Below are 24503 nucleotides of genomic sequence, written 5' to 3' on the forward strand. Positions count from 1 at the left end.
TGATCATTAACTTTCATAAATTTTGGCGAAGTTTTGTATAGTCATTTTGAAATACAACTTTGTAGAACTTGAGTGTAGGTGTACTAACAATTTCAGAAAAAACTACAATGTAGATGGTCGACCGCAATCATAATGTCAGCAGTACGTTAGTGTGGAACGGTGTAGTGTACGCAAAGTGGGTGTATTGCAGTCACGTTGGAGATACCATTGCAGATACATTGCTACATGTACAGTCCAATGTAATTTGCATAATTAGTCCCCGCCGGACGAAGTCCGGGACGGGGACTTATGGATTGGGTTCCGTCTGTCCGTCCGTCCGTCCGTCCGTCCGCAGCCATTTCTTGGAGAATGCCTGGACCGATTTTTTTCAAACTTGGTACAGGGGCAACATACAATGGCATACATATGCACGTCAATTTGTTTCATGATACCATCCAATACGGCTGCCTGGCAGCCATTTTGTTTGCAAATTTTCCCTGTCTAAAGCCATAACTCAGACATGCTTGAACAGATCTCATTCAAAGTTGGTATTAGGACAGTGTTCTATGACATACATGTGTATATTCATTGTTGTCATGATACGATCCAATATGGCCGCCTAGCAGCCATTTTGTTTGTGATTTTTTGATGTCCAAACCCATAACTCAGACATGCTTGAACAGATCTCATTCAAAGTTGGTATTAGGACAGTGTTCTATGACATACATGTGCATATCCATTTTCATTGTGATACGATCCACTATGGCTGCCTGGCAGCCATTTTGTTTGCGAATTTTCCATGTCCAAAGCCATAACTCAGACATGTTTGAACAGATCTCATTCAAAGTTGGTATTAGGACAGTGTTTTATGACATACATGTGCATATTCATTTTCGTCGTGATACGATCCAATATAGCCGCCTGGCAGCCTTTTTGTTTGCGATTTTTCCATGTCCAAAGCCATAACTCAGACATGCTTGAACAGATCTCATTCAAAGTTGGTATTAGGTCAGTGTTCTATGACATACATGTGCATATCCATTTTCTTCGTGATATGATCCCCCATACCCGACCCATCCTTTATTGTTGTAGGCATGTTCCATGTCCAACAAGCAGACACAACATATCTAAATCTGTTTGATTTAGGTTCACAAGTGTTGTTGCGTGATCAGAGTAGTGATAATTCCTTAAAACCCAATCATAGCGGGGACTATGTCATTCTCAATGACTTGTTTAAAATCTAATGTACAATCATAAATAGTATGGATATTTTTGTCACAATTTCCCAGATTTGAAAGATAGCTCAAGTTTGGCCAAATGTAATAACATCAGCAGAGACCAGATTCAAACTGAATGCCTCCCATAAGGGAATCACAATTATGCAAATAACTCATTAAACTAAAAACACTATAGTAACAGGCTTTTTTGGACAAGTGTGCTTTCTTAGGTTAATGTGTGTGCCAAATTATACATAATTTGAAGAGTGCATGTAGCAACAATCTTCATAGGACAGGTGCGTATTATTGTGGTTGATATATGTACAATATTATACAAAAGTTGAAGCTTTCATTTTTAAGATACAGCCTATTTACCTAAAATCAGTAATTTTGCAAATTTTTCATTAAATCTAAGCTATATCAACAAATTTTGTTGTGGTTAACATATGTACTAAATTAATTATTCATTAACACTGTAAGGGGTACATCAACAAACTTTATAGGACATATATGTGTTTTCTTATGGTTAACGTATGTACTAAATTATATTGAATTTGAAGTATGCATTCTTAAAGTGGCCATATGGATGAGGATTTGATATTTATCTTGGATTGTTAATTTACAAAACAATTTTATCATGACATCCTACTTGAAAAATCAAAATTTCATTACAATTGAGCCAGCCGATTTTTAGAAAATGATGACACAGACACACACACACAGATAGACAGACAGACAGACAGACAGAGAGACGCACAGACAGACATTCCCCTTTTAATATCTCCTGTACCCTTACAGGACGTAAAAACCCCTCGAATTGGAAGTATAACTTCGTTATAGTACATGTCCTTGGACGTTTACTGTAAATATTCGGACACTTTTGGTTAACCTAACTTTCTCTGTATTTTATCTTGTTTGTTTCTGGAAATACACACACATGCATGGTATTGATACTGCGCGACATTATTTCAAATCTAATTAAGGTGTTTTCAACAAAAGGGTTTTATAGCACAACTAAATTGAGGTTCAATACTGCTGTTGGCATGGTGAAATGTCTGTGTGTGTGTGTGTGTGTGTGTGTGTGTGTGCTGATGCTTGTGTGTATGTAAACAACTAAAAGTCAAAAACTGCCAGACCGATTACCTCAAGGTATTTGGTGGGGACATTATTTAGGGCATGTCGATGAAAAATTGTTCAAATGAAAATGATCACATCACAGGTATGTGATTTGGGTCAAAAAAATGTCATTTGTGGTAAAAAAAAACAAACTTAAACTGAAAAACTACTGAGCAGATTGGTCTGAAATTTGGTGGGATGCATCTTAGAGTGATTAGATGAAGAAATATTAAGCATGTAATAATCCCATTATTGATATGCAAATTAGGTGTAACCAGATTTAAACTGAATGCCTTCCGTAAGGTTGCAAATAACTCATTAAACTAAAAAAAACTATGGTAATAGGCTTCTTAGGTTAATGTATGTTCCAAATTATACGGAATTTGAAGAGCGCCTGATACTGCTTAATTACTGAATATCGTTCGTTATTCAAAATACTCATTAAAGGTAAAAGTTGTAGGAACAAACTTCATAGGACAGGTGCGTATTATTATGGTTGATATATGTACCATATTATATGCAATTTGAAGCTTGCATTTTTAAGATACAACCTAGTTTACTAAAATCATTATTTATGCAAATTTTTCATTAAAACTGACTAAGCTATATCAAATATTTTATAGGACATATCCGCTTTGTTATGGTTAACGTATGTACTAAATTATATTGAAATTCAAGTATGCAGTCTTAACCCTTTGAACCCTAAGCTCCCCAGCGTAACGTGACGTATATCCTGAGCTCCCAGGGTAACTGTTCCGAAATATCATCTTCTTTCTGAAATCATATTTGTCTGCCCGTATATATTTTTTTAGATGTGTAAATATGAATAAATGATACATAAATGATAAAAACTGACTGTCCAACCTATAGGGGAGGGAAAAATGTTCTCCTTTGAGCTCCAGTATGTCCCCTTCCATTGCCACACCCTGCCACGCCCACCTCCCCTACCACGACCCCCTCCCTCTGCCACACCCTCTGCCAACAGGTGCTGGGTCTAAATTATCATCGTCTGAAACATTTGAAGTAGCTGAATCAACGTGGCAGAAATCGCCGTTTACACTAGAATGCTCACTTGATAAATCACTATCATTGCCATAATTGTTACCGTGTACATTTTCCTCATCCAAACTCAACACATCTTGCAGCACTTGAGCATTTGTAATACATCTACGAGGCACTTTTGAAGAGCGATGTCTGATAAAGTAATACACAGCGACGTTAACAATGGCGGCACTGTACGTCATCACTATGTTTGGATGCCAAACACGTGTAGTAACGAGCTGTTTGATTGGCTGTTATATTGCTAGGCGATACGGTTGGTATATCGGCCTTTCGGATATAAAGTCAAACTCCAATAGGCAGGTGTACCAGCCTTTAGGGTTCAAAGGGTTAAGATATAGCCTAATTACCGAAAATAATTAATTATGCAAATTATTCACTAAATCTTCAAACGAAATCAACAACTCTGTTATGTTTAACATATGTACTAAATTGTATTGAAAATGAAGTATGCAGTCTTAAGATATAGCCCAAGTACCCCAAATCTTTAATTATGCAGATTAGTCATTAACACTGTAAGGTACATCAACACACTTGATAGGACATATGTGTTTTCTTATGGTTAACGTATGTACTAAATTATGTTGAATATGAAGTATGCATTCTTAACATATAGCCTAATTACCAAAAATAATTAATTATGCACATTATTCATTACCGCTGTAAGGTACATCAACAAACTTTATAGGACATATGTACGTTGTTATGTTTAACGAATATAATTATATTGAAATTGAAGTATGCAGTTTTAAGATATTAGTTAATTAGTTGATTTCATTAATATGCAAATTTCTCTAATTAAACATTAACAGATCTGGCTCAAAACCTAATCAGGTCTAGCCATTAACCTAAAGATTATATATTCCAAATTTCATTACAATTGAGCCAGCCGATTTTTAGGAAATGATGACACAGACACACACACACGGACAGACAGACAGACAGACAGACAGACAGATGGACGGACGGACAGACAGACAGACACAAACATACATTCCCCTTTTAATACCTCCCGGAGGTAAAAATGTGAATTTTGGTCAAAAATTTATATCTCACAAAGAACTTGGTCAATGAGACAAACTTTGTGAGATATTTCTAGAAGTGTTATTCTGCAGATTTTCTTCAAAACAGTTTGACACAATTGGCCCTAGCAACAACCAAATGGCAGTATATTTTGGTCAAATAACATCATCTGGTAGGCAAGTGAGTATATATTCAAAAATGTATGCAAATATCCCTAGCAACCATGACCACACCCATAGCAACAGCCAAACTGGTGTGTTACACAAAGATAACAGCAATTCTTAGACAAGTGAGCAAACATTCAAAATGTGTATACAAATATACCTAGCAACAAAACCACACCTATGGCAACAGCCAAATGATCACATATATTGTAAAGATAACTGGGATTAATAGACAAATTAGTGAATAAACATTCAAAAAGTTTATGTAAATTTGCCTAGCAACAAGACCACACCCAGAGCAACAGCCAAATGATGACTTGCAAAGATAACAACAGGGTTAGATAAGCAACTGGATAGTCATTCAGCAAATGAACACCTATACCTACATGTAGCATGGATCAGCATATGGGTAAACATTTTAAAAAACTGTACAGTTGTGCTACAATGCCATTCATGCTTTTTTTTTATGTTGGAGCTGAAAATTTGGGTGGGTTGGGTGACGAGAATCAGAAAAATATTATGGTCATCAGATTACTACAGGTAAATAAGTCTATTCTTTTGTATAGTCAGTCATTATAACACATTTTAACTACTATTTAGAGGGGGTTGAATTAAATAAAGAGATTTCATGTTCTAGGCTGAGATAAAATATGGAAACAGTCCCATTGACATTGACTTGACTATATTAGTCCCCGCCGGACGAAGTCCGGGACGGGGACTTATGGATTGGGTTCTGTCTGTCCGTCCGTCCATCTGTCCGTCCGTCCGCAGCCGTTTCTTAGAGATGCCCTGACCGATTTTTTTCAAACTTGGTACAGGGGCAACATATAATGGCATACATATGCACGTCAATTTGTTTTATGATACCATCCAATATGGCCGCCTAGCAGCCATTTTGTTTGCAAATTTTCCCTGTCTAAAGCCATAACTCAAACATGCTTGAACAGATCTCATTCAAAGTTGATATTAGGACAGTGTTCTATGACATACATGTGCATCATATTCATTGTTGTCACGATACGATCCAATATGGCCGCCTAGCAGCCATTTTGTTTGTGAATTTTCTATGTCCAAAGCCATAACTCAGACATGCTTGAACAGATCTCATTTAAAGTTGGTATTAGGACAGTGTTCTATGACATACATGTGCATATCCATTTTCATCGTGATATGATCCAATATGGCTGCCTGGCAGCCATTTTGTTTGTGAATTTTCCATGTCCAAAGCCATAACTCAGACATGCTTGAACAGATCTCATTCAAAGTTGGTATTAGGACAGTGTTCTATGACATACATGTGCATATTCATTGTTGTTGTGATACGATCCAATATGGCCACCTGGCAGCCATTTTGTTTGCGATTTTTCTATGTCCAAAGCCATAACTCAGACATGCTTGAACAGATCTCATTCAAAGTTGGTATTAGGACAGTGTTCTATGACATACATATGCATATCCATTTTTGTCATGATACAATCCAATATAGCCGCCTAGCAGCCATTTTGTTTGTGAATATGCCATGTCCAAAGCCATAACTCAGACATGTTTGAACAGATCTCATTCAAAGTTGGTATTAGGACAGTGTTCTATGACATACATGTGCATATCCATTTTCATCGTGATACGATCCAATATGGCTGCCTGGCAGCCATTTTGTTTGCGATTTTTCCATGTCCAAAGCCATAACTCAGACATGCTTGAACAAATCTCATTCAAAGTTGGTATTAGGACAGGGTTCTATGACATATATGTGCGAATCCATTTTCGTCGTGATACGATCCCCCATACCCGACCATCCTTTATTGTTGTAGGCATGTTCCATGTCCAACAAACAGACACAACATATCTAAGTCTGATTGATTTAGGTTCACAAGTGTTGTTGCGTGATCAGAGTAATGATAATTCCTTAAAACCCAATCATAGCGGGGACTATGTCATTCTCAATGACTTGTTAATGTTTGTCTTTCAGCACTACTTCTGCATCAGAAGGCAAGGTGTGACCGGCTTGTAAGAGATTTAGAAGATGAAAGTTCAAAACTGAACAGGTTCAGAAGAGAAGTTGAACAAATGGAAAAAGATTTAATGGAGAGAAGAAGTAGAAGCTCACGATTACCAAATGTAAGTCAGAATTAGATGTAAGTAGTACAACTTGTTAGGGATGGTAAGTAAGTGAAATGTAAGTCAGAATTAGATGTAAGTAGTACAACTTGTTAAGGATGGTAAGTAAGTGAAATGTAAGTCAGAATTAGATGTAAGTAGTACAACTTGTTAAGGATGGTAAGTAAGTGAAATGTAAGTCAGAATTAGATGTAAGTAGTACAACTTGTTAAGGATGGTAAGTAAGTGAAATGTAAGTCAGAATTAGATGTAAGTAGTACAACTTGTTAAGGATGGTAAGTAAGTGAAATGTAAGTCAGAATTAGATGTAAGTAGTACAACTTGTTAAGGATGGTAAGTAAGTGAAATGTAAGTCAGAATTAGATGTAAGTAGTACAACTTGTTAAGGATGGTAAGTAAGTGAAATGTAAGTCAGAATTAGATGTAAGTAGTACAACTTGTTAAGGATGGTAAGTAAGTGAAATGTAAGTCAGAATTAGATGTAAGTAGTACAACTTGTTAAGGATGGTAAGTAAGTGAAATGTAAGTCAGAATTAGATCTCTAAGTAGTACAACTTGTTAGGGATGGTAAGTAATTGAAATGTAAGTCAGAATTAGATGTAAGTAGTACAACTTGTTAAGGATGGTAAGTAAGTCAAATGTAAGTCAGAATTAGATGTAAGTAGTACAACTTGTTAAGGATGGTAAGTAAGTGAAATGTAAGTCAGAATTAGATGTAAGTAGTACAACTTGTTAAGGATGGTAAGTAAGTGAAATGTAAGTCAGAATTAGATCTAAGTAGTACAAATTGTTAAGGATGGTAAGTATGTGAAATGTAAGTCAGAATTGTGTGTGTGTGTGTGTGTGTGTGTGTGTGTGTGTGTGTGTGTGTGTGTGTGTGTGTGTGTTTGTGTGTAGACGTCTTAAACTCAAAAAATACCAGACCGATTACCTTGGTATTTGGTGGGGACATTACTTTTGGTGTCTAGTTGGGAAATTGTTCAAATGAAAATGATTGCATTGCAGGTATGTTATTTGGGTCAAAAAATGTGATTATTGGTCAAAAAAACTTAAACTCAAAAACTACTGGGCAGATTGGTCTGAAATTTGCTGGGAACATTCGTAGGGGTGTGTAAATTAAGATTTCTTCATGACATGATAATTCCCTAAGCAATATGCAAATTTAGGGCTAAAGTGAATTTTGGTCAAAAAGTTATATCTCAAAAAGTACCTTGTCAGTGAGTCTGAAAGAAAGTGAAATGACCTGTCAGTGAATTTTACCATCATTTACTGGGATTCCCAACCAACACTTTGTATAATGTATGGGAAAGTATGCCTGTTTTACTAACTTGAAGTTCTTATCTTATGTTACTGACGTTCCAAGAACATAGCAAAAGCACAGCCCCCGGTATAATATTTAAAAGGTTACCTTGATTCTGTAGATTTCCCTCATTCAAGTTCCAGTTATTACAACATAATGGTTTGTGCCAATCCAACCTACTCTACCCTCCCTCTGTAGTTTGACCTACTCTACCCTCCCTCTGTACATGTAGTTTGACCTACTCTACCCTCCCTCTGTAGTTTGACCTACTCTATCCATCCTCTGTAGTTTGACCTACTCTATCCCTCCTCTGTAGTTTGACCTACTCTATCCATCCTCTGTAGTTTGACCTACTCTATCCATCCTCTGTAGTTTGACCTACTCTACCCTTCCTCTGTAGTTTGACCTACTCTACCCTCTCTCTGTAGTTTGACCTACTCTATCCATCCTCTGTAGTTTGACTTACTCTACCCTTCCTCTGTAGTTTGACCTACTCTATCCATCCTCTGTAGTTTGACCTACTCTACCCTTCCTCTGTAGTTTGACCTACTCTATCCATCCTCTGTAGTTTGACCTACTCTATCCAACCTCTGTAGTTTGACCTACTCTATCCATCCTCTGTAGTTTGACCTACTCTACCCTTCCTCTGTAGTTTGACCTACTCTACCCTTCCTCTGTAGTTTGACCTACTCTACCCTCCCTCTGTAGTTTGACCTACTCTATCCATCCTCTGTAGTTTGACCTACTCTACCCTTCCTCTGTAGTTTGACCTACTCTATCCATCCTCTGTAGTTTGACCTACTCTATCCATCCTCTGTAGTTTGACCTACTCTATCCATCCTCTGTAGTTTGACCTACTCTACCCTTCCTCTGTAGTTTGACCTACTCTACCCTCCCTCTGTAGTTTGACCTACTCTACCCTTCCTCTGTAGTTTGACCTACTCTATCCATCCTCTGTAGTTTGACCTACTCTATCCATCCTCTGTAGTTTGACCTACTCTATCCTTCCTCTGTAGTTTGACCTACTCTACCCTTCCTCTGTAGTTTGACCTACTCTACCCTCCCTCTGTACATGTAGTTTGACCTACTCTATCCATCCTCTGTAGTTTGACCTACTCTATCCATCCTCTGTAGTTTGACCTACTCTACCCTCCCTCTGTAGTTTGACCTACTCTACCCTTCCTCTGTAGTTTGACCTACTCTACCCTTCCTCTGTAGTTTGACCTACTCTACCCTTCCTCTGTAGTTTGACCTACTCTATCCATCCTCTGTAGTTTGACCTACTCTACCCTTCCTCTGTAGTTTGACCTACTCACCCTCCCTCTGTAGTTTGACCTACTCTACCCTCCCTCTGTAGTTTGACCTACTCTACCCTCCCTCTGTAATGTAGTTTGACCTACTCTATCCTTCCTCTGTAGTTTGACCTACTCTATCCATCCTCTGTAGTTTGACCTACTCTATCCATCCTCTGTAGTTTGACCTACTCTATCCATCCTCTGTAGTTTGACCTACTCTACCCTCCCTCTGTACATGTAGTTTGACCTACTCTATCCATCCTCTGTAGTTTGACCTACTCTATCCTTCCTCTGTAGTTTGACCTACTCTATCCATCCTCTGTAGTTTGACCTACTCTATCCATCCTCTGTAGTTTGACCTACTCTATCCATCCTCTGTAGTTTGACCTACGCTACCCTCCCTCTGTAGTTTGACCTACTCTACCCTTTCTCTGTAGTTTGACCTACTCTATCCATCCTCTGTAGTTTGACCTACGCTACCCTCCCTCTGTAGTTTGACCTACTCTACCCTTACTCTGTAGTTTGACCTACTCTATCCATCCTCTGTAGTTTGACCTACTCTATCCATCCTCTGTAGTTTGACCTACTCTATCCATCCTCTGTAGTTTGACCTACTCTACCCTTCCTCTGTAGTTTGACCTACTCTACCCTTCCTCTGTAGTTTGACCTACTCTACCCTTCCTCTGTAGTTTGACCTACTCTATCCATCCTCTGTAGTTTGACCTACTCTACCCTTCCTCTGTAGTTTGACCTACTCTATCCATCCTCTGTAGTTTGACCTACTCTACCCTCCCTCTGTAGTTTGACCTACTCTACCCTTCCTCTGTAGTTTGACCTACTCTACCCTCCCTCTGTAGTTTGACCTACTCTATCCATCCTCTGTAGTTTGACCTACTCTACCCTTCCTCTGTAGTTTGACCTACTCTACCCTGCCTCTGTAGTTTGACCTACGCTACCCTCCCTCTGTAGTTTGACCTACTCTACCCTTTCTCTGTAGTTTGACCTACTCTACCCTTCCTCTGTAGTTTGACCTACTCTACCCTCCCTCTGTAGTTTGACCTACTCTATCCATCCTCTGTAGTTTGACCTACTCTACCCTTCCTCTGTAGTTTGACCTACTCTTCCCTTCCTCTGTCGTTTGACCTACTCTACCCTCCCTCTGTAGTTTGATCTACTCTACCCTCCCTCTGTACATGTAGTTTGACCTACTCTACCCTCCCTCTGTACATGTAGTTTGACCTACTCTACCCTCCCTCTGTACATGTAGTTTGACCTACTCTACCCTCCCTCTGTACATGTAGTTTGACCTACTCTATCCATCCTCTGTAGTTTGACCTACTCTATCCTTCCTCTGTAGTTTGACCTACTCTATCCATCCTCTGTAGTTTGACCTACTCTACCCTCCCTCTGTAGTTTGACCTACTCTATCCATCCTCTGTAGTTTGACCTACGCTACCCTCCCTCTGTAGTTTGACCTACTCTATCCATCCTCTGTACATGTAGTTTGACCTACTCTATCCATCCTCTGTACATGTAGTTTGACCTACGCTACCCTCCCTCTGTAGTTTGACCTACTCTATCCACCCTCTGTAGTTTGACCTACTCTACCCTTCCTCTGTAGTTTGACCTACTCTACCCTTCCTCGGTAGTTTGACCTACTCTACCCATCCTCTGTAGTTTGACCTACTCTACCCATCCTCTGTAGTTTGACCTACTCTATCCATCCTCTGTAGTTTGACCTACTCTACCCTTCCTCTGTAGTTTGACCTACTCTACCCTTCCTCTGTAGTTTGACCTACTCTACCCTTCCTCTGTAGTTTGACCTACTCTACCCTTCCTCTGTAGTTTGACCTACTCTACCCTTCCTCTGTAGTTTGACCTACGCTACCCTCCCTCTGTAGTTTGACCTACTCTACCCTTCCTCTGTAGTTTGACCTACTCTACCCTCCCTCTGTACATGTAGTTTGACCTACTCTACCCTCCCTCTGTACATGTAGTTTGACCTACTCTACCCTTCCTCTGTAGTTTGACCTACTCTATCCTTCCTCTGTAGTTTGACCTACTCTACCCTTCCTCTGTAGTTTGACCTACTCTACCCTTCCTCTGTAGTTTGACCTACTCTATCCATCCTCTGTAGTTTGACCTACTCTATCCCTCCTCTGTAGTTTGACCTACTCTATCCATCCTCTGTAGTTTGACCTACTCTATCCATCCTCTGTAGTTTGACCTACTCTACCCTTCCTCTGTAGTTTGACCTACTCTATCCATCCTCTGTAGTTTGACCTACTCTATCCATCCTCTGTACATGTAGTTTGACCTACTCTATCCTTCCTCTGTAGTTTGACCTACTCTACCCTCCCTCTGTACATGTAGTTTGACCTACTCTACCCTCCCTCTGTAGTTTGACCTACTCTATCCATCCTCTGTACATGTAGTTTGACCTACTCTACCCTCCGTCTGTAGTTTGACCTACTCTATCCATCCTCTGTAGTTTGACCTACTCTATCCATCCTCTGTAGTTTGACCTACTCTACCCTTCCTCTGTAGTTTGACCTACGCTACCCTCCCTCTGTAATTTGACCTACTCTACCATCCGTCTGTAGTTTGACCTACTCTATCCATCCTCTGTAGTTTGACCTACTCTACCCTTCCTCTGTAGTTTGACCTACTCTACCCTTCCTCTGTAGTTTGACCTACTCTACCCTCCCTCTGTAGTTTGACCTACTTTACCCTCCCTCTGTACATGTAGTTTGACCTACTCTACCCTCCCTCTGTACATGTAGTTTGACCTACTCTACCCTTCCTCTGTAGTTTGACCTACTCTATCCTTCCTCTGTAGTTTGACCTACTCTACCCTTCCTCTGTAGTTTGACCTACTCTATCCTTCCTCTGTAGTTTGACCTACTCTACCCTCCCTCTGTACATGTAGTTTGACCTACTCTACCCTCCCTCTGTACATGTAGTTTGACCTACTCTACCCTCCCTCTGTACATGTAGTTTGACCTACTCTATTCTTCCTCTGTAGTTTGACCTACTCTATCCATCCTCTGTAGTTTGACCTACTCTATCCTTCCTCTGTAGTTTGACCTACTCTACCCTCCCTCTGTACATGTAGTTTGACCTACTCTACCCTCCCTCTGTACATGTAGTTTGACCTACTCTACCCTCCCTCTGTACATGTAGTTTGACCTACTTTATTCTTCCTCTGTAGTTTGACCTACTCTATCCATCCTCTGTAGTTTGACCTACTCTATCTTCCCTCTGTACATGTAGTTTGACCTACTCTATCCTTCCTCTGTAGTTTGACCTACTCTATCCATCCTCTGTAGTTTGACCTACTCTACCCTCCCTCTGTAGTTTGACCTACTCTATCCTTCCTCTGTAGTTTGACCTACTCTATCCATCCTCTGTACATGTAGTTTGACCTACTCTATCCTTCCTCTGTAGTTTGACCTACTCTACCCTCCCTCTGTACATGTAGTTTGACCTACTCTATCCTTCCTCTGTAGTTTGACCTACTCTATCCTTCCTCTGTAGTTTGACCTACTCTATCCATCCTCTGTACATGTAGTTTGACCTACTCTATCCATCCTCTGTAGTTTGACCTACTCTATCCATCCTCTGTAGTTTGACCTACTCTATCCTTCCTCTGTAGTTTGACCTACTCTATCCATCCTCTGTAGTTTGACCTACTCTACCCTTCCTCTGTAGTTTGACCTACTCTATCCATCCTCTGTAGTTTGACCTACTCTATCCTTCCTCTGTAGTTTGACCTACTCTACCCTTCCTCTGTAGTTTGACCTACTCTACCCTTCCTCTGTAGTTTGACCTACTCTACCCTTCCTCTGTAGTTTGACCTACTCTACCCTTCCTCTGTAGTTTGACCTACTCTACCCTTCCTCTGTAGTTTGACCTACTCTACCCTTCCTCTGTAGTTTGACCTACTCTACCCTTCCTCTGTAGTTTGACCTACTCTACCCTTCCTCGGTAGTTTGACCTACTCTGCCCTTTAAAGTGGCACAAGTTGAATTCATAAGCTTTTTAGCACAGCTGAACTGATAAATTTTAGTAGTGCTATAGGCATCGTGTGTGTGTGTGTGTGTGTGTGTGTGTGTGTGTGTGTGTGTGTGAGTGTGGATGGATGTGTGTGTGTGTGTGTAAACAACTTCAAGTCAAAAACCGATTTCCCTAATATTTGGTGGTTATATTACCTTGGGTGTCAAGTTTGAAAATTGTTCAAATCGATACCACCGATGTGTGATTTGGTTAAAGAAATGTGATTGGCCATTGGCACTTTTATAACTCAATTGAAAGTACTTCAAAAAGTTTCAAATTGATTAAAGTAGTCTTGCGTATTGTTACTGTCGATGCATGTCTTCTATGATATTACTGTTTGTGTTTTGGAATTCTTTGAACTGTTCATTGTATAGTAGGGAGTACCTGTATATCTTTTGATGTGTATGACATAATGGGATCCTTCATTTAGTGATATCCTAATACCAGGTTTGAATTCAATTAATTGCAAGTGACAATTAAGTATACATCAGTAAGTCATGGGTACCTTTTAATTTACTGAAAAAATGACATTCCAAAAACATAAACTCAGCTTATGTATCTTTAAAGTTCAGTGGTCATCCGATACATAAATACAGATGCAATGTTGTTTGTTTGTTTGTTGACCATGATGCATTGCATCACAACCACTAAGGACAAGTTCAGGATAAAACCATTTGCGATCTTTTGGTTAGCCTGTCCACAGTGCTGGAGCTGTGACTGTGCTAGCTGTGGTATACATCGACAGCTGGCATACCTGTAGTCACAGCTATAGCAATGTGGATGGGCTAACTAACATAGAGAAATTATGAGTAGGAAAGTTTTAACACTGAAATATTTTGTGTGTACAGGCAGAACATATAGCCAAATTACGAGGTGAGAATAGATCACTACAAACAGATATACAACTATTGTCAAGAGAAGTGGAACTTATAAGAAGTGACCAAGGTAAGAAATGTGTTATGGGTTTACTATCAACTTGTACACTGAGTTGATAAAGATTGATGGCAAATTATATGTTCTCACACTTCAGGCTTTCCAAAATATCAAATGTACAGGTTAGAATTTATAATTACATTAATTTATTTCCAAGCTAGTAAGAGTGATGTACAGGTTGGAATTTGTAAATCCGCCAATTAATAAATTTATTTATAAATAATTTATAAAAACAAACATAGATTTTGCCTGATCACTTCACTTATCCACTCGTACTTTACCTTTTTAAACTTGTAATTCATGGAAATTTCAATAGATATATCATTTTGAGAACTATGATAGTCTAGTGTGAATGTATATTTACCACTGCACTACTAAGGAAGGTGGAATCTCACTCATGCTACAAAGTCACAATCACTTCAGTGGACTTCTCGGCATAAAACGTTCGATCTGTGCATGCATGTGTGTTTCACTTACACATTCGTACGTACTGCTGAAATTAAACTGCTGGTTACAATGTTGCAAATTTTGTCCAAAGCCCTAATGTTCTGTATACATTGACAGCTGTGAAAGCTAACCACTTTGTCATGTTGACCATGCAATGTATCGTTGGAAAGCTAGAAATATGGTCTAGAAAAGTTTGCTTTTAAAAATAATACCCACACTGTCAATAAAAGCATCTCAGAATGAAAATTTGGGGAAAATATGATTTTTAGCACAAGGTTCAGTACTGCTATAGGCATGGCAAAGTGTCTCTGTCTGTCTGTCGGTCTCTGTCTTTGGATGTGTGTGTGTGTGTGTGTGTGTGTGTGTGTGTAAACAACTTAAAGTCAAAAACTGCTTGACCAATTACTTTGATATTTGGTAGTCATGTTACTTCTGGTGTCTAGTTGGGAAATTGTTCAAATGAAAATGATTGCATCAGAGATGTGGGTTTTGGGTCAAAAAATGTGATTTTTGGTGAAAAACTTACTACTGGGCAGATTGGCATGAAATTTGGTGGGAACATTCTTAGATGTGAATAAATTAGGATTTGTTCATGACGTGATGATTCCCTTAGTAATATGCAAATTAGGGCTATAACCTATAATTCCAAAAGTACTCGGCAGATTAAAGTGAAATTTGACATGGATGCATCTGTGGGTGTATAGATGAAGAAATATTAAGCATACAATGATCTCATCAGTAATATGTAAATTTGGTGTAAAAATGTGAATTTTGGTCAAAAATTTATATCTCAAATAGTACTCGGTCAATAAGAATGAAACTTGGTGAGACGATTCTAGAAGTGTTATTCTGCAGATTTTCTTCAAAATGTTTTATGCAATTGACCCTTAGCAACCACCAAATGGCAGTATATTTTGGTCAAATAACAACATCATCTGGTAGGCAAGTGAGTAAACACTCAAAAAATGTATGCAAATATCCTTAACAACCATGACCACACCCATAGCAACAGCCAAACAATTGTGCATTTCACAAAGATAACTGGGATTCTCAGACAAGTGAACAAACATTCAAAACGTGTGTGCCAGTGTGCCTAGCAACAGGACCACACCCATAGCAACAGCCAAATGATCGCGTATATTGCAAAGATAACAACAGGGCTTGATAAGCAACTTGACGAAATCATTCAGCAAATGAACACGACAAGTGAGCTAGACCATCATGCAGTGCGATTTGTATGCTCGCGTATACCTTCAGAGGACGCCATCTTAAATCTCATATCTTCCCTATACTACTACATGCAATGCTTTGAAGCGTAGCAGAGGGCGGAAGTTCACCATCCTCGTTCACAAGTTATTTCTGGAAATCGAAATTCTGCTATTTTTAGTACATTTTGAATTTTTTTCCTACGGCAATTCTATCGTATACCACAGTAATATCAATAAAATGCCATTTTTGGTCAAATTTAGGTGTTTTTTCGATTCTCTTAATTCATAAACTTATGAGGCTTTAATCCTATGCGCTTAAATGGCTGCAATGGATTGTATGCTCCCCGGGGAGTTGATGAAGACTAAAGGGCCATTGTGCTGTTCTGATCCGAGCCAGGGGTAATAATTGTAAAGCGCTTTGAGCATGGAGTGGGAAAGCGCTATATAAGAACCCAACATTATTATTATTATGTTGTTGGAAAAGCCACTACATGTGACAATCAGCTGAAATGAAAACAAACTACGTTTGCACATTTGTATTTGTGCATTTATTGTCATTTTTAGAAAATTCACAAATTTTGGGATTTTTGTCACATTTTAAAGTTGTCTATCTCTACGTTTTTCAAAATCCATGAACGAAGAATTGTAGTACGTGTGAATATGAATCGAATGATATACTTTGTACTTAGGCACGTTGTGAATTCTGTGATGGAGATAGGATTTGAACGTAGTCCTTGCAGTCATATAGAATTTTCAAAAATGTCATGTCACCATGTAATGATGTATGACAACTATGGGACAGCAGCAGGTTCGTAAATCGTCAACAGGTATGTTCTATACAAAGCATTTATCCCCCAAAATCGGTGAATTACGTGATGCAACAAACTATGGCTTTCGAGAGAAAATAAATTCGTAACCGTGAATAAATGTTTGTGTACTTTTATTAATTGTAAATATGAGACAGTAAGCAGCAGGGTCGTAAATCTTTACCTGTATTTTCTGTGGACAATCGGTGCCACGGTGGTGCACATGGACGGTGTAACGAGTATCATGCTAGGCACAACATTAGTCGAGTTACGTGTACACCGTAAAACGGTATATGCTTGTAATGCTGTCACTCAGTAAATTGTATCATGTACTAATATTATATTCTGGCCTTTGAGTGAGAAATGAGACAAATAAAATTTATAACTGTAAGTACACTACGTAAATGTATCTACTTGTACCGTACTACTGGTATATTGATTGCGATTGTTGGATGGCTGGGTTGTAAATCATTGTATTTTCTACAAAGAAGTGATGTGCACGGTGCATACTCCATCCCAGCCCCGGACGCCATCATCACACAGGCCATGTGTTTTGTACAGTAGTGTAAACACCTCTGTAATTACGCTCTAACTTTCGAGCAATCAACCCGGAGAAATAAAATTCAGTCAATAAAATTATAACTGTGAATAGATGTTTGTACTTTTAATAGTCTAAATTGTGATTATGATACGGCAGGGTCGCAAACCACGATAAGTAAACGATGTATGCCCGGATGCTATGCAGAGAGCAGATAAACTTAGACCCACGTACGCTACGCTATTACGAGCATGCACCACAGCTCGGTAAATTATGTGTACTAAACCCTGGCTTTTGAGCAAAAAGAAAGAGACAAATAAATTCATGACTGAGTAAATTTTATTTCTTTTTAATGATTACTTTGGGAGAGCAGGGATGACGCGATAGCCATCAGATATTTTCTTCAAAAGTGACATATACAACGTAATGCATGTGTAGAACCAACAACAACGTATGTGTCAGCGCCACGCCTTCGATCTCCTCACATACAAATCATACTGCATTTTGGGTAATCTGACGTGCTGTGCACCTATACCTCGTATGGATCAGCAGCTGGATAAACAATTTCAAAAACTGTACAGTTGTGGTACATGCCATTGGTGCTATTTTTCTGCCTGACTATGATGTGGCAATCGGAGTCCGATTGTATAAGGTTTACCTGCTGAACACAAATGCTGGCTAGACGAAGTTGATCCGAGCTATTTTCAAAACAAACATCCTACAAACATATATAATTCATGTCAATTTTGGTCAATGTTGCAGTGATACAGCCAGCAAATGAACCATATAAGACAGATATGATTGTTCTAAAGTTTAGCACATGTTGACAGATTTTTAGCACACCTGAAGTTGAGTAGTGTTATAAGCATGGCAAAGTGGCCGTCTGTCTTGTAGATGTGTTCATGTATGTGTGTAAACAACTTAAAGTGAAAAAGCACTAGACCGATTGCCTTGATATTTGGTGGGTATATTACCTTGGGTGTCTAGTTTGGAAATTGTTTAAATCAAAATGATCTTACCATTTGTGTGTGATTTGGGTAAAAAAATGTGATTTTTGGTCCAAAAATGTAAACACAAAAAGTACTGGGTAGATGGGTCTGAAATTTAATGGGGACGTTCATAGTGGTGTTTAGATTGCAAATTGTTCATAACATGATGGTCTCGTTAGTGATATGCACATTAGGGCTAAGAATGTGTCTTTTTGGTCAAAAATCAAATATTCCTAAACTACCAAGCAGATTGGGCTGAAATTTAATGGAGATGCATCTGGGCATGTGAACATGAAGCTGTATTCACAATGTGGGTGATACCATCAATGATATGGAAAATAGGTCTTAAAATGTCAATTTTGGTCAAAACCTTATTATCTTGAAACTGCATGGTGATTGGGGTTGAAACTTGGTGGGGATGTTTCTAGAGGTGTTATTCGGCAGTTATTGTTGAGCACATTATGACACAATTGGTCATAGCAACCATCACCACACCCTTAGCAACATGAAATGACGATGCATATTACAATGATGACAACAGGGATGGGTAGCTTAGTGAATACAGATTCAAAATATGTATACAAATATTCCTAGCAACAGGACCACGCTCAAAACAACAGCTTAATGATGGTGTATATTGCGAAGTGAAAGATTCCACAAATGTATGCAAATATGCCTAGCAACAAGACTATTCCCATAGTGTCAGGTAAATACAGTTGTGCTACAATGCCAAATGCTATACTTTCATAGTTACTGTATCAGTCATCTCATGTAAATTACAACAGTGAACCAGATTTAAAGTGAATGCCTCCCGTAAGAGCAAATCATAAATTTTTGGGCCTACACACATTGTTGGAATACAAATTCTAAAGTACATGATGTACCACTTAATTGGAAAATTGCTTGCACAGTTAACATATTGCCTAATTATTTTTAAAACAAAACAGATTATGCAAATTAATCATATAGATTATAAGTTACATCATCAAGCTTTAAATGACACATGCACTTCTTTACCATCGACCATCAAAACATATACAAAATTATCTGAAATTTTAAGTTTGCATTCTTAAGAAATAGCCTAATTACCGAAAATCATTCCTTATGCCACAAATAAGTCATAAGATTAAACAAGTATATCAACAGACTTTAGAGGATGGGTTATGGTTGATGTATGTACCAAATTATATGGAATTTGAAACGTGCATTCCAAAGATATAGCTTAATTACTGGAGATCATTAATTATTCAAAAATCTCATTGAAAGTGAAGGTTATGTCAACAAACTTGTGTGCATTGTTATGGTTGGTATATGTATCAAATTCTATGAAATTTGAAGCTTGCATTCTTAACCCTTCAGATGCCATAGACTTTCCATGCAAATGACCCCCTAGGCCAAGGACTTTTTAGGTTGCACACAGTTGTACACAATGTTTTGATAGTGATCATTTTACACCAAAACAGGTGGGATATGGTCTCATCTACAAGTAAATCAATAATTATGAAATATTGAATTTCAGTTTACATGAATGTATGGTCAGTAACTTGACCATGGAATTAGGGAAAATTGGAATAAAACACATTTTTGGTCAAAAAATCATGTGAAATTTAGTTTCTTGATAAGTACAAGGGTTACAATTGGAAATTAGCTGTAAAAAGTAATAGACAGATAGTATGGATGTTGAGTAAAATATTTATCAATCAACAAGTACTCGCCTTCCATGTTTACAGTAAATACAAACATATTTGCATATTTCATATATACAAATACTACATACATATAAGTCTAAAGATAGCAGCATAACGATATGTCTCACGGACGATTATATCCAACACTTCATCTGTTAACAAAAATCTGAGGAAAGACAACGATGTAGATTCTGCCGTAACTTCTTCATGTAAACCAACCTTGGCATTATCACAAGGCATTTGGATTTGTGGTTTGTCATCGGCAGGATCACAGGACCTGCCATTGACGACATCAGTCCAAAAGTTGAAGTCATCGGGAGGGTTTTCGATAAGTTCTAATAGGATAAAACTTACTTCATCAAACCCGTAAAATTCTTCATCATCATCGCTATCACTGTCTAGAAAGTGTCGAGGAAACACTCTTTGTCTTCCGGGTTTACTTTGTTCAATATATCAGCATAATGTCGAAGGTCAACATCCATATTCATAGTGGCCGCCATATTACGCATTGCTAAGTAGGTGCTATTTGCATTTGGTGGCAAAAAGTGAAAGAAATCGAACACTTGACTGTTTCCCGCCTCAATAAATTAATATTTAATGAGATAACATCGTGTACATCATTACTTATTATGGGCATGAAGGGCGGGACAACGATAACCTGTTACATCATCACTTTATTTACAGCATATGCAAATGATATTGTCGTTGATATCAACGACGTGGCCTAGAATGCGGCATCACAAGGGTTAAGATAAAGCGGAATTACCGAATGTCATTAATTATCAACAAACTTTATATATGTTATTTGCCAAATACGCGAAAATATTTGCTGCGAGAGATAATTTGTTCTGGTAATAACCGCGAGCCTTCTTTCCCCCAGTCGCGACACTTTGAACCAGTAGTTTGGACTGTTATCATTAGCGGCGATGTAGAAGGGAGATGAGTCAGATAGTGTTTGGGGTGGTCCACGGTCACGGGACAGTTTATGCGCTGCTACTGGACATTTATCATTTCCCATGGCGAACATCTTTGGTTTGAAGGCACGCTCCTGTAGCGTTGCACCGGTACGTGTTTTCGTTAACCTTTCCTCAAACTGTAGAAACTCTTTTCCACAAGTTGTCGTTTGTAGTGTTACATCACCCCACATCATGTCATAATGTTCTGTTACACCGCGTAGACCAAAATGTTTCGTATTGTTCAGCCAGACCGTATTTAACAATGCTCGGGGATTCTGTACAGCTAGTAACCCCTTTTCATACAACACAGTTTCGTCGTCAGCAGAAAAGGCAATGCTTGCGTTAGGTTTTCAACCCTTTCCTTCCTTCTTCACCATTTTTCTCTTTGCTGCGAGTACGTTTCTTGATGTTGTAAATTCGTCATCCAATATGATACTTCTGTCGTAGTTATTCAGCCTGAGATGATGATCGACAGAGCGCTGGAAACTCGACAGCGTATCTGGCTCAAATTTGCTCCCATCTTTTTTGACGATATTCTTATAAAATCTTTGCAGATATTAATCCAAAATACTCGGTGGAATTTCTTCAAGGGGCTTCGTTTCGTTGTACTGATCGTGTATAGAACTTTGGAATCGATGTACATCGTAGTTAGTTTTCTTCACTGTGTTTTTGTTTTGTTGTCCGCTGATGAATTCGCTGATTTCTTCAGCATCAAAACTGAACTTCTGCTGTAAAATTTCATTTTGTTGTACACATGTAATGTCGATGTCGCTGATATCATCTTCATTCTCTGACGGAATGTCCAAACACTTTACGTTGAAATCAGGCATAATGCCTGTTGCTCTCATGCGAGCCATGACTCAATTTTAGTTTTGTACGAAGTTGTATATCAAAAAATGTCGTCTGCTACGCAAGTAGACCGATGTAGTTAGTCCCCGCGGACGAAGTCCGGAACGGGGACTTATGGATTGGGTTCCGTCTGTCCGTCCGTCCATCCGTCCGTCCGTCCATCCGTCCGTCCGTCCGCAGCTGTTTCTTGGAGATGCCTGGACTGATTTTTTTCAAACTTGGTACAGGGGCAACATACTATGGCATACATATGCACGTCATTTTGTTTTATGATACGATCCAATATGGCCGCCTAGCAACCATTTTGTTTGCGAATTTTCCCTGTCTAGAGCCATAACTCGGACATGCTTTAACAGATCTCATTCAAAGTTGGTATTAGGACAGTGTTCTATGACATACATGTGCATATTCATTGTTGTCATGATACGGTCCAATATGGCCGCCAAGCAGCCATTTTGTTTGTGAATTTTCATGTCCAAAGCCATAACTCAGACATGCTTGAACAGATCTCATTCAAAGTTGGTATTAGGACAGTGTTCTATGACATACATGTGCATATCCATTTTCATTGTGATACGATCCAATATGGCTGCCTGCCAGCCATTTTGTTTGTGAATTTTCCATGTCCAAAGCCATAACTCAGACATGCTTAAACAGATCTCATTCAAAGTTGGTATTAGGACAGTGTTCAATGACATACATGTGCATATCCATTTTCGTCGTGATACGATCCAATATGGCTGCCTGGCAGCCATTTTGTTGGTGAATTTTCCATGTCCAAAGCCATAACTCAGACTCCATTTTCTTCGTGATATGATCCCCCATACCCAACCAATCCTTTATTGTTGGAGGCATATTCCATGTCCAACAAGCACACACAACATATCTAAGTCTGTTTGTTTTAGGTTCACAAATGTTGTTGCGTGATCAGAGTAGTGATAATTCCTTAAAACCTAATTATTGTTGAGGGTAGTAAAAATATCCCTACTATCAATTTATATAACAACAAATCAAACATGCTATTGTATTTATTTATTTATGTATTTATTTATCTAATCTAAGAATATAATTAGTGTTTTCTAAACTAGGAATTAGCACTATTTTGTTTGTTTATGAAAGAAACTTTTGGTCACATGATACAACAAGCGAAAATACGGCTGTTGGTGAAAAATACGCCTGTGTATCTGCAGGGCTCTCGACCAATCAGAATGCGAGATTGGTGACAGGTGACGTATAAAGGATTATATGCGCTTAGTTATGGTTAGCTAATGTACTAAATTATATTGAAATTGAAGTATGCATTTTTTCTTCCGTAAGGAAGAGATGTATTTAGTGGGAGTAAGGCTGTGTGTGTGAGTCTGTCTGTCTGTCTGTGTGTGTCATCGTTTTCTCCATAACGGCTGTCTCAATTCAAACGAAATTTTGAAGATGTATTCTGTAGGGTAATAGCAATTTACGTAATTAATGGTTTTCGGGAATTAGGCTATATCTCAAGAATGCATGCTTCAAATTCATTATAACTTGATACATACATTTGTGATACCAAAGCGCATCTGTCCTGAAAATATTACTAAATGTAGCATTTAGTTTTAATAAGTTATTGACATATTTTCAGTAGGCCACAAAAAAGAAAAAATAGTTTCTCGCCAGGAACTGTTGTCTAAAGTGGTGCGACTATGCGATTATTTTTTTTACATTCTCAACAAATGTTAATCAAACGACTTATCATTGCAGTTACTGTTCTTTTTATTTAGTACTTTACAGTAAGTGTGTATGGGGGTCAAATGTCATAGGCTAGTTCATGATTAGCTTTGCAGTTGTCTTCACTGGTGGCAATTAATGTAGGGAGAGTTACTTTTGTGTTTTCCCTTTCATCTGCAGACTGAATTGGCTTACGGAAGAAAAAATTAATGCAGGAAGGGGGGTACTTTAGTGATGGGCGCGGACCAGAGACAATTTTCTTTTTTTCGCCTTTAAAACTCTTTCTACGGTGAGTGCTATGCTACAACATTCTGTAAAGCTTCACATTACATGTTGTGGTTGGCCAGGAGATCACTAACAGCAATGGTCAAATAGCAATCAATGAGAAAAAATAACTTATTGCATTTCTTCTGTTGTATTCCAACAATTGTCTGTAGGAACGACAATCTCAAAACCTTGTCCTTACGGAAGACATTCAGTTTAAATCTGGTTAAGATATGGCCTAATTACCAAAATTCATTAATTTTGCAAATTATTCTAAAAATCTTTAACCTAAATCAACAAACCTTATAGGACATGTGCGCCTTGTTATGGTTAACATATGCACCAAATTGTATTGAATTTGAAGTATGCATTCCAAAGATATAACCTAATTACTCAAAACTATTAATTATGCAAATAACTGATTAATGTTCATTGAATGTTTACCAAAATCTAATCAGTTCTTGCCATTAGCATATGGAAGATGTGTAGCAAATTTCATTGTAATTGAGCCAGCCGTTTTTAAAAAAATGATGACACAGACAGACACACACAGACAGACAGACATACATACATACATACAGACACACACACACACACACACACACACACACACACACAGACATCCCCCTTTTAATACCTCCCATACCATTACAGGAGGTAACCAGATTTAAACTGAATGCCTTCCATAAGGGTGTTCCTACACATGATTGCTGGAATGCAACAACCTTGTTACAGTAGGCTATTAGTACATGATATACCCCTGAATTGGCAAAAAGGTGTGCCAAACTATAGAAATC

The 24503-nt window shown here is 38.4% G+C and overlaps 1 protein-coding gene across 1 annotated transcript in view; it reads left to right on the forward strand.

The window, feature by feature from the left end:
- LOC144432809 (TGF-beta-activated kinase 1 and MAP3K7-binding protein 3-like) overlaps positions 1 to 24503 on the forward strand; it is a 93315-nt gene that overhangs the window by 46716 nt on the left and 22096 nt on the right. The window contains exons 4-5 of the mRNA XM_078121089.1: positions 6528 to 6676; positions 14176 to 14272. Coding sequence (XP_077977215.1) covers positions 6528 to 6676; positions 14176 to 14272 — 246 coding nt within the window. The remainder of the gene's footprint in view (positions 1 to 6527; positions 6677 to 14175; positions 14273 to 24503) is intronic.

Source organism: Glandiceps talaboti, chromosome 3, assembly GCF_964340395.1.
Source record: "Glandiceps talaboti chromosome 3, keGlaTala1.1, whole genome shotgun sequence".
In the NCBI taxonomy this organism is placed as follows: Eukaryota; Metazoa; Hemichordata; class Enteropneusta; family Spengelidae; genus Glandiceps; species Glandiceps talaboti.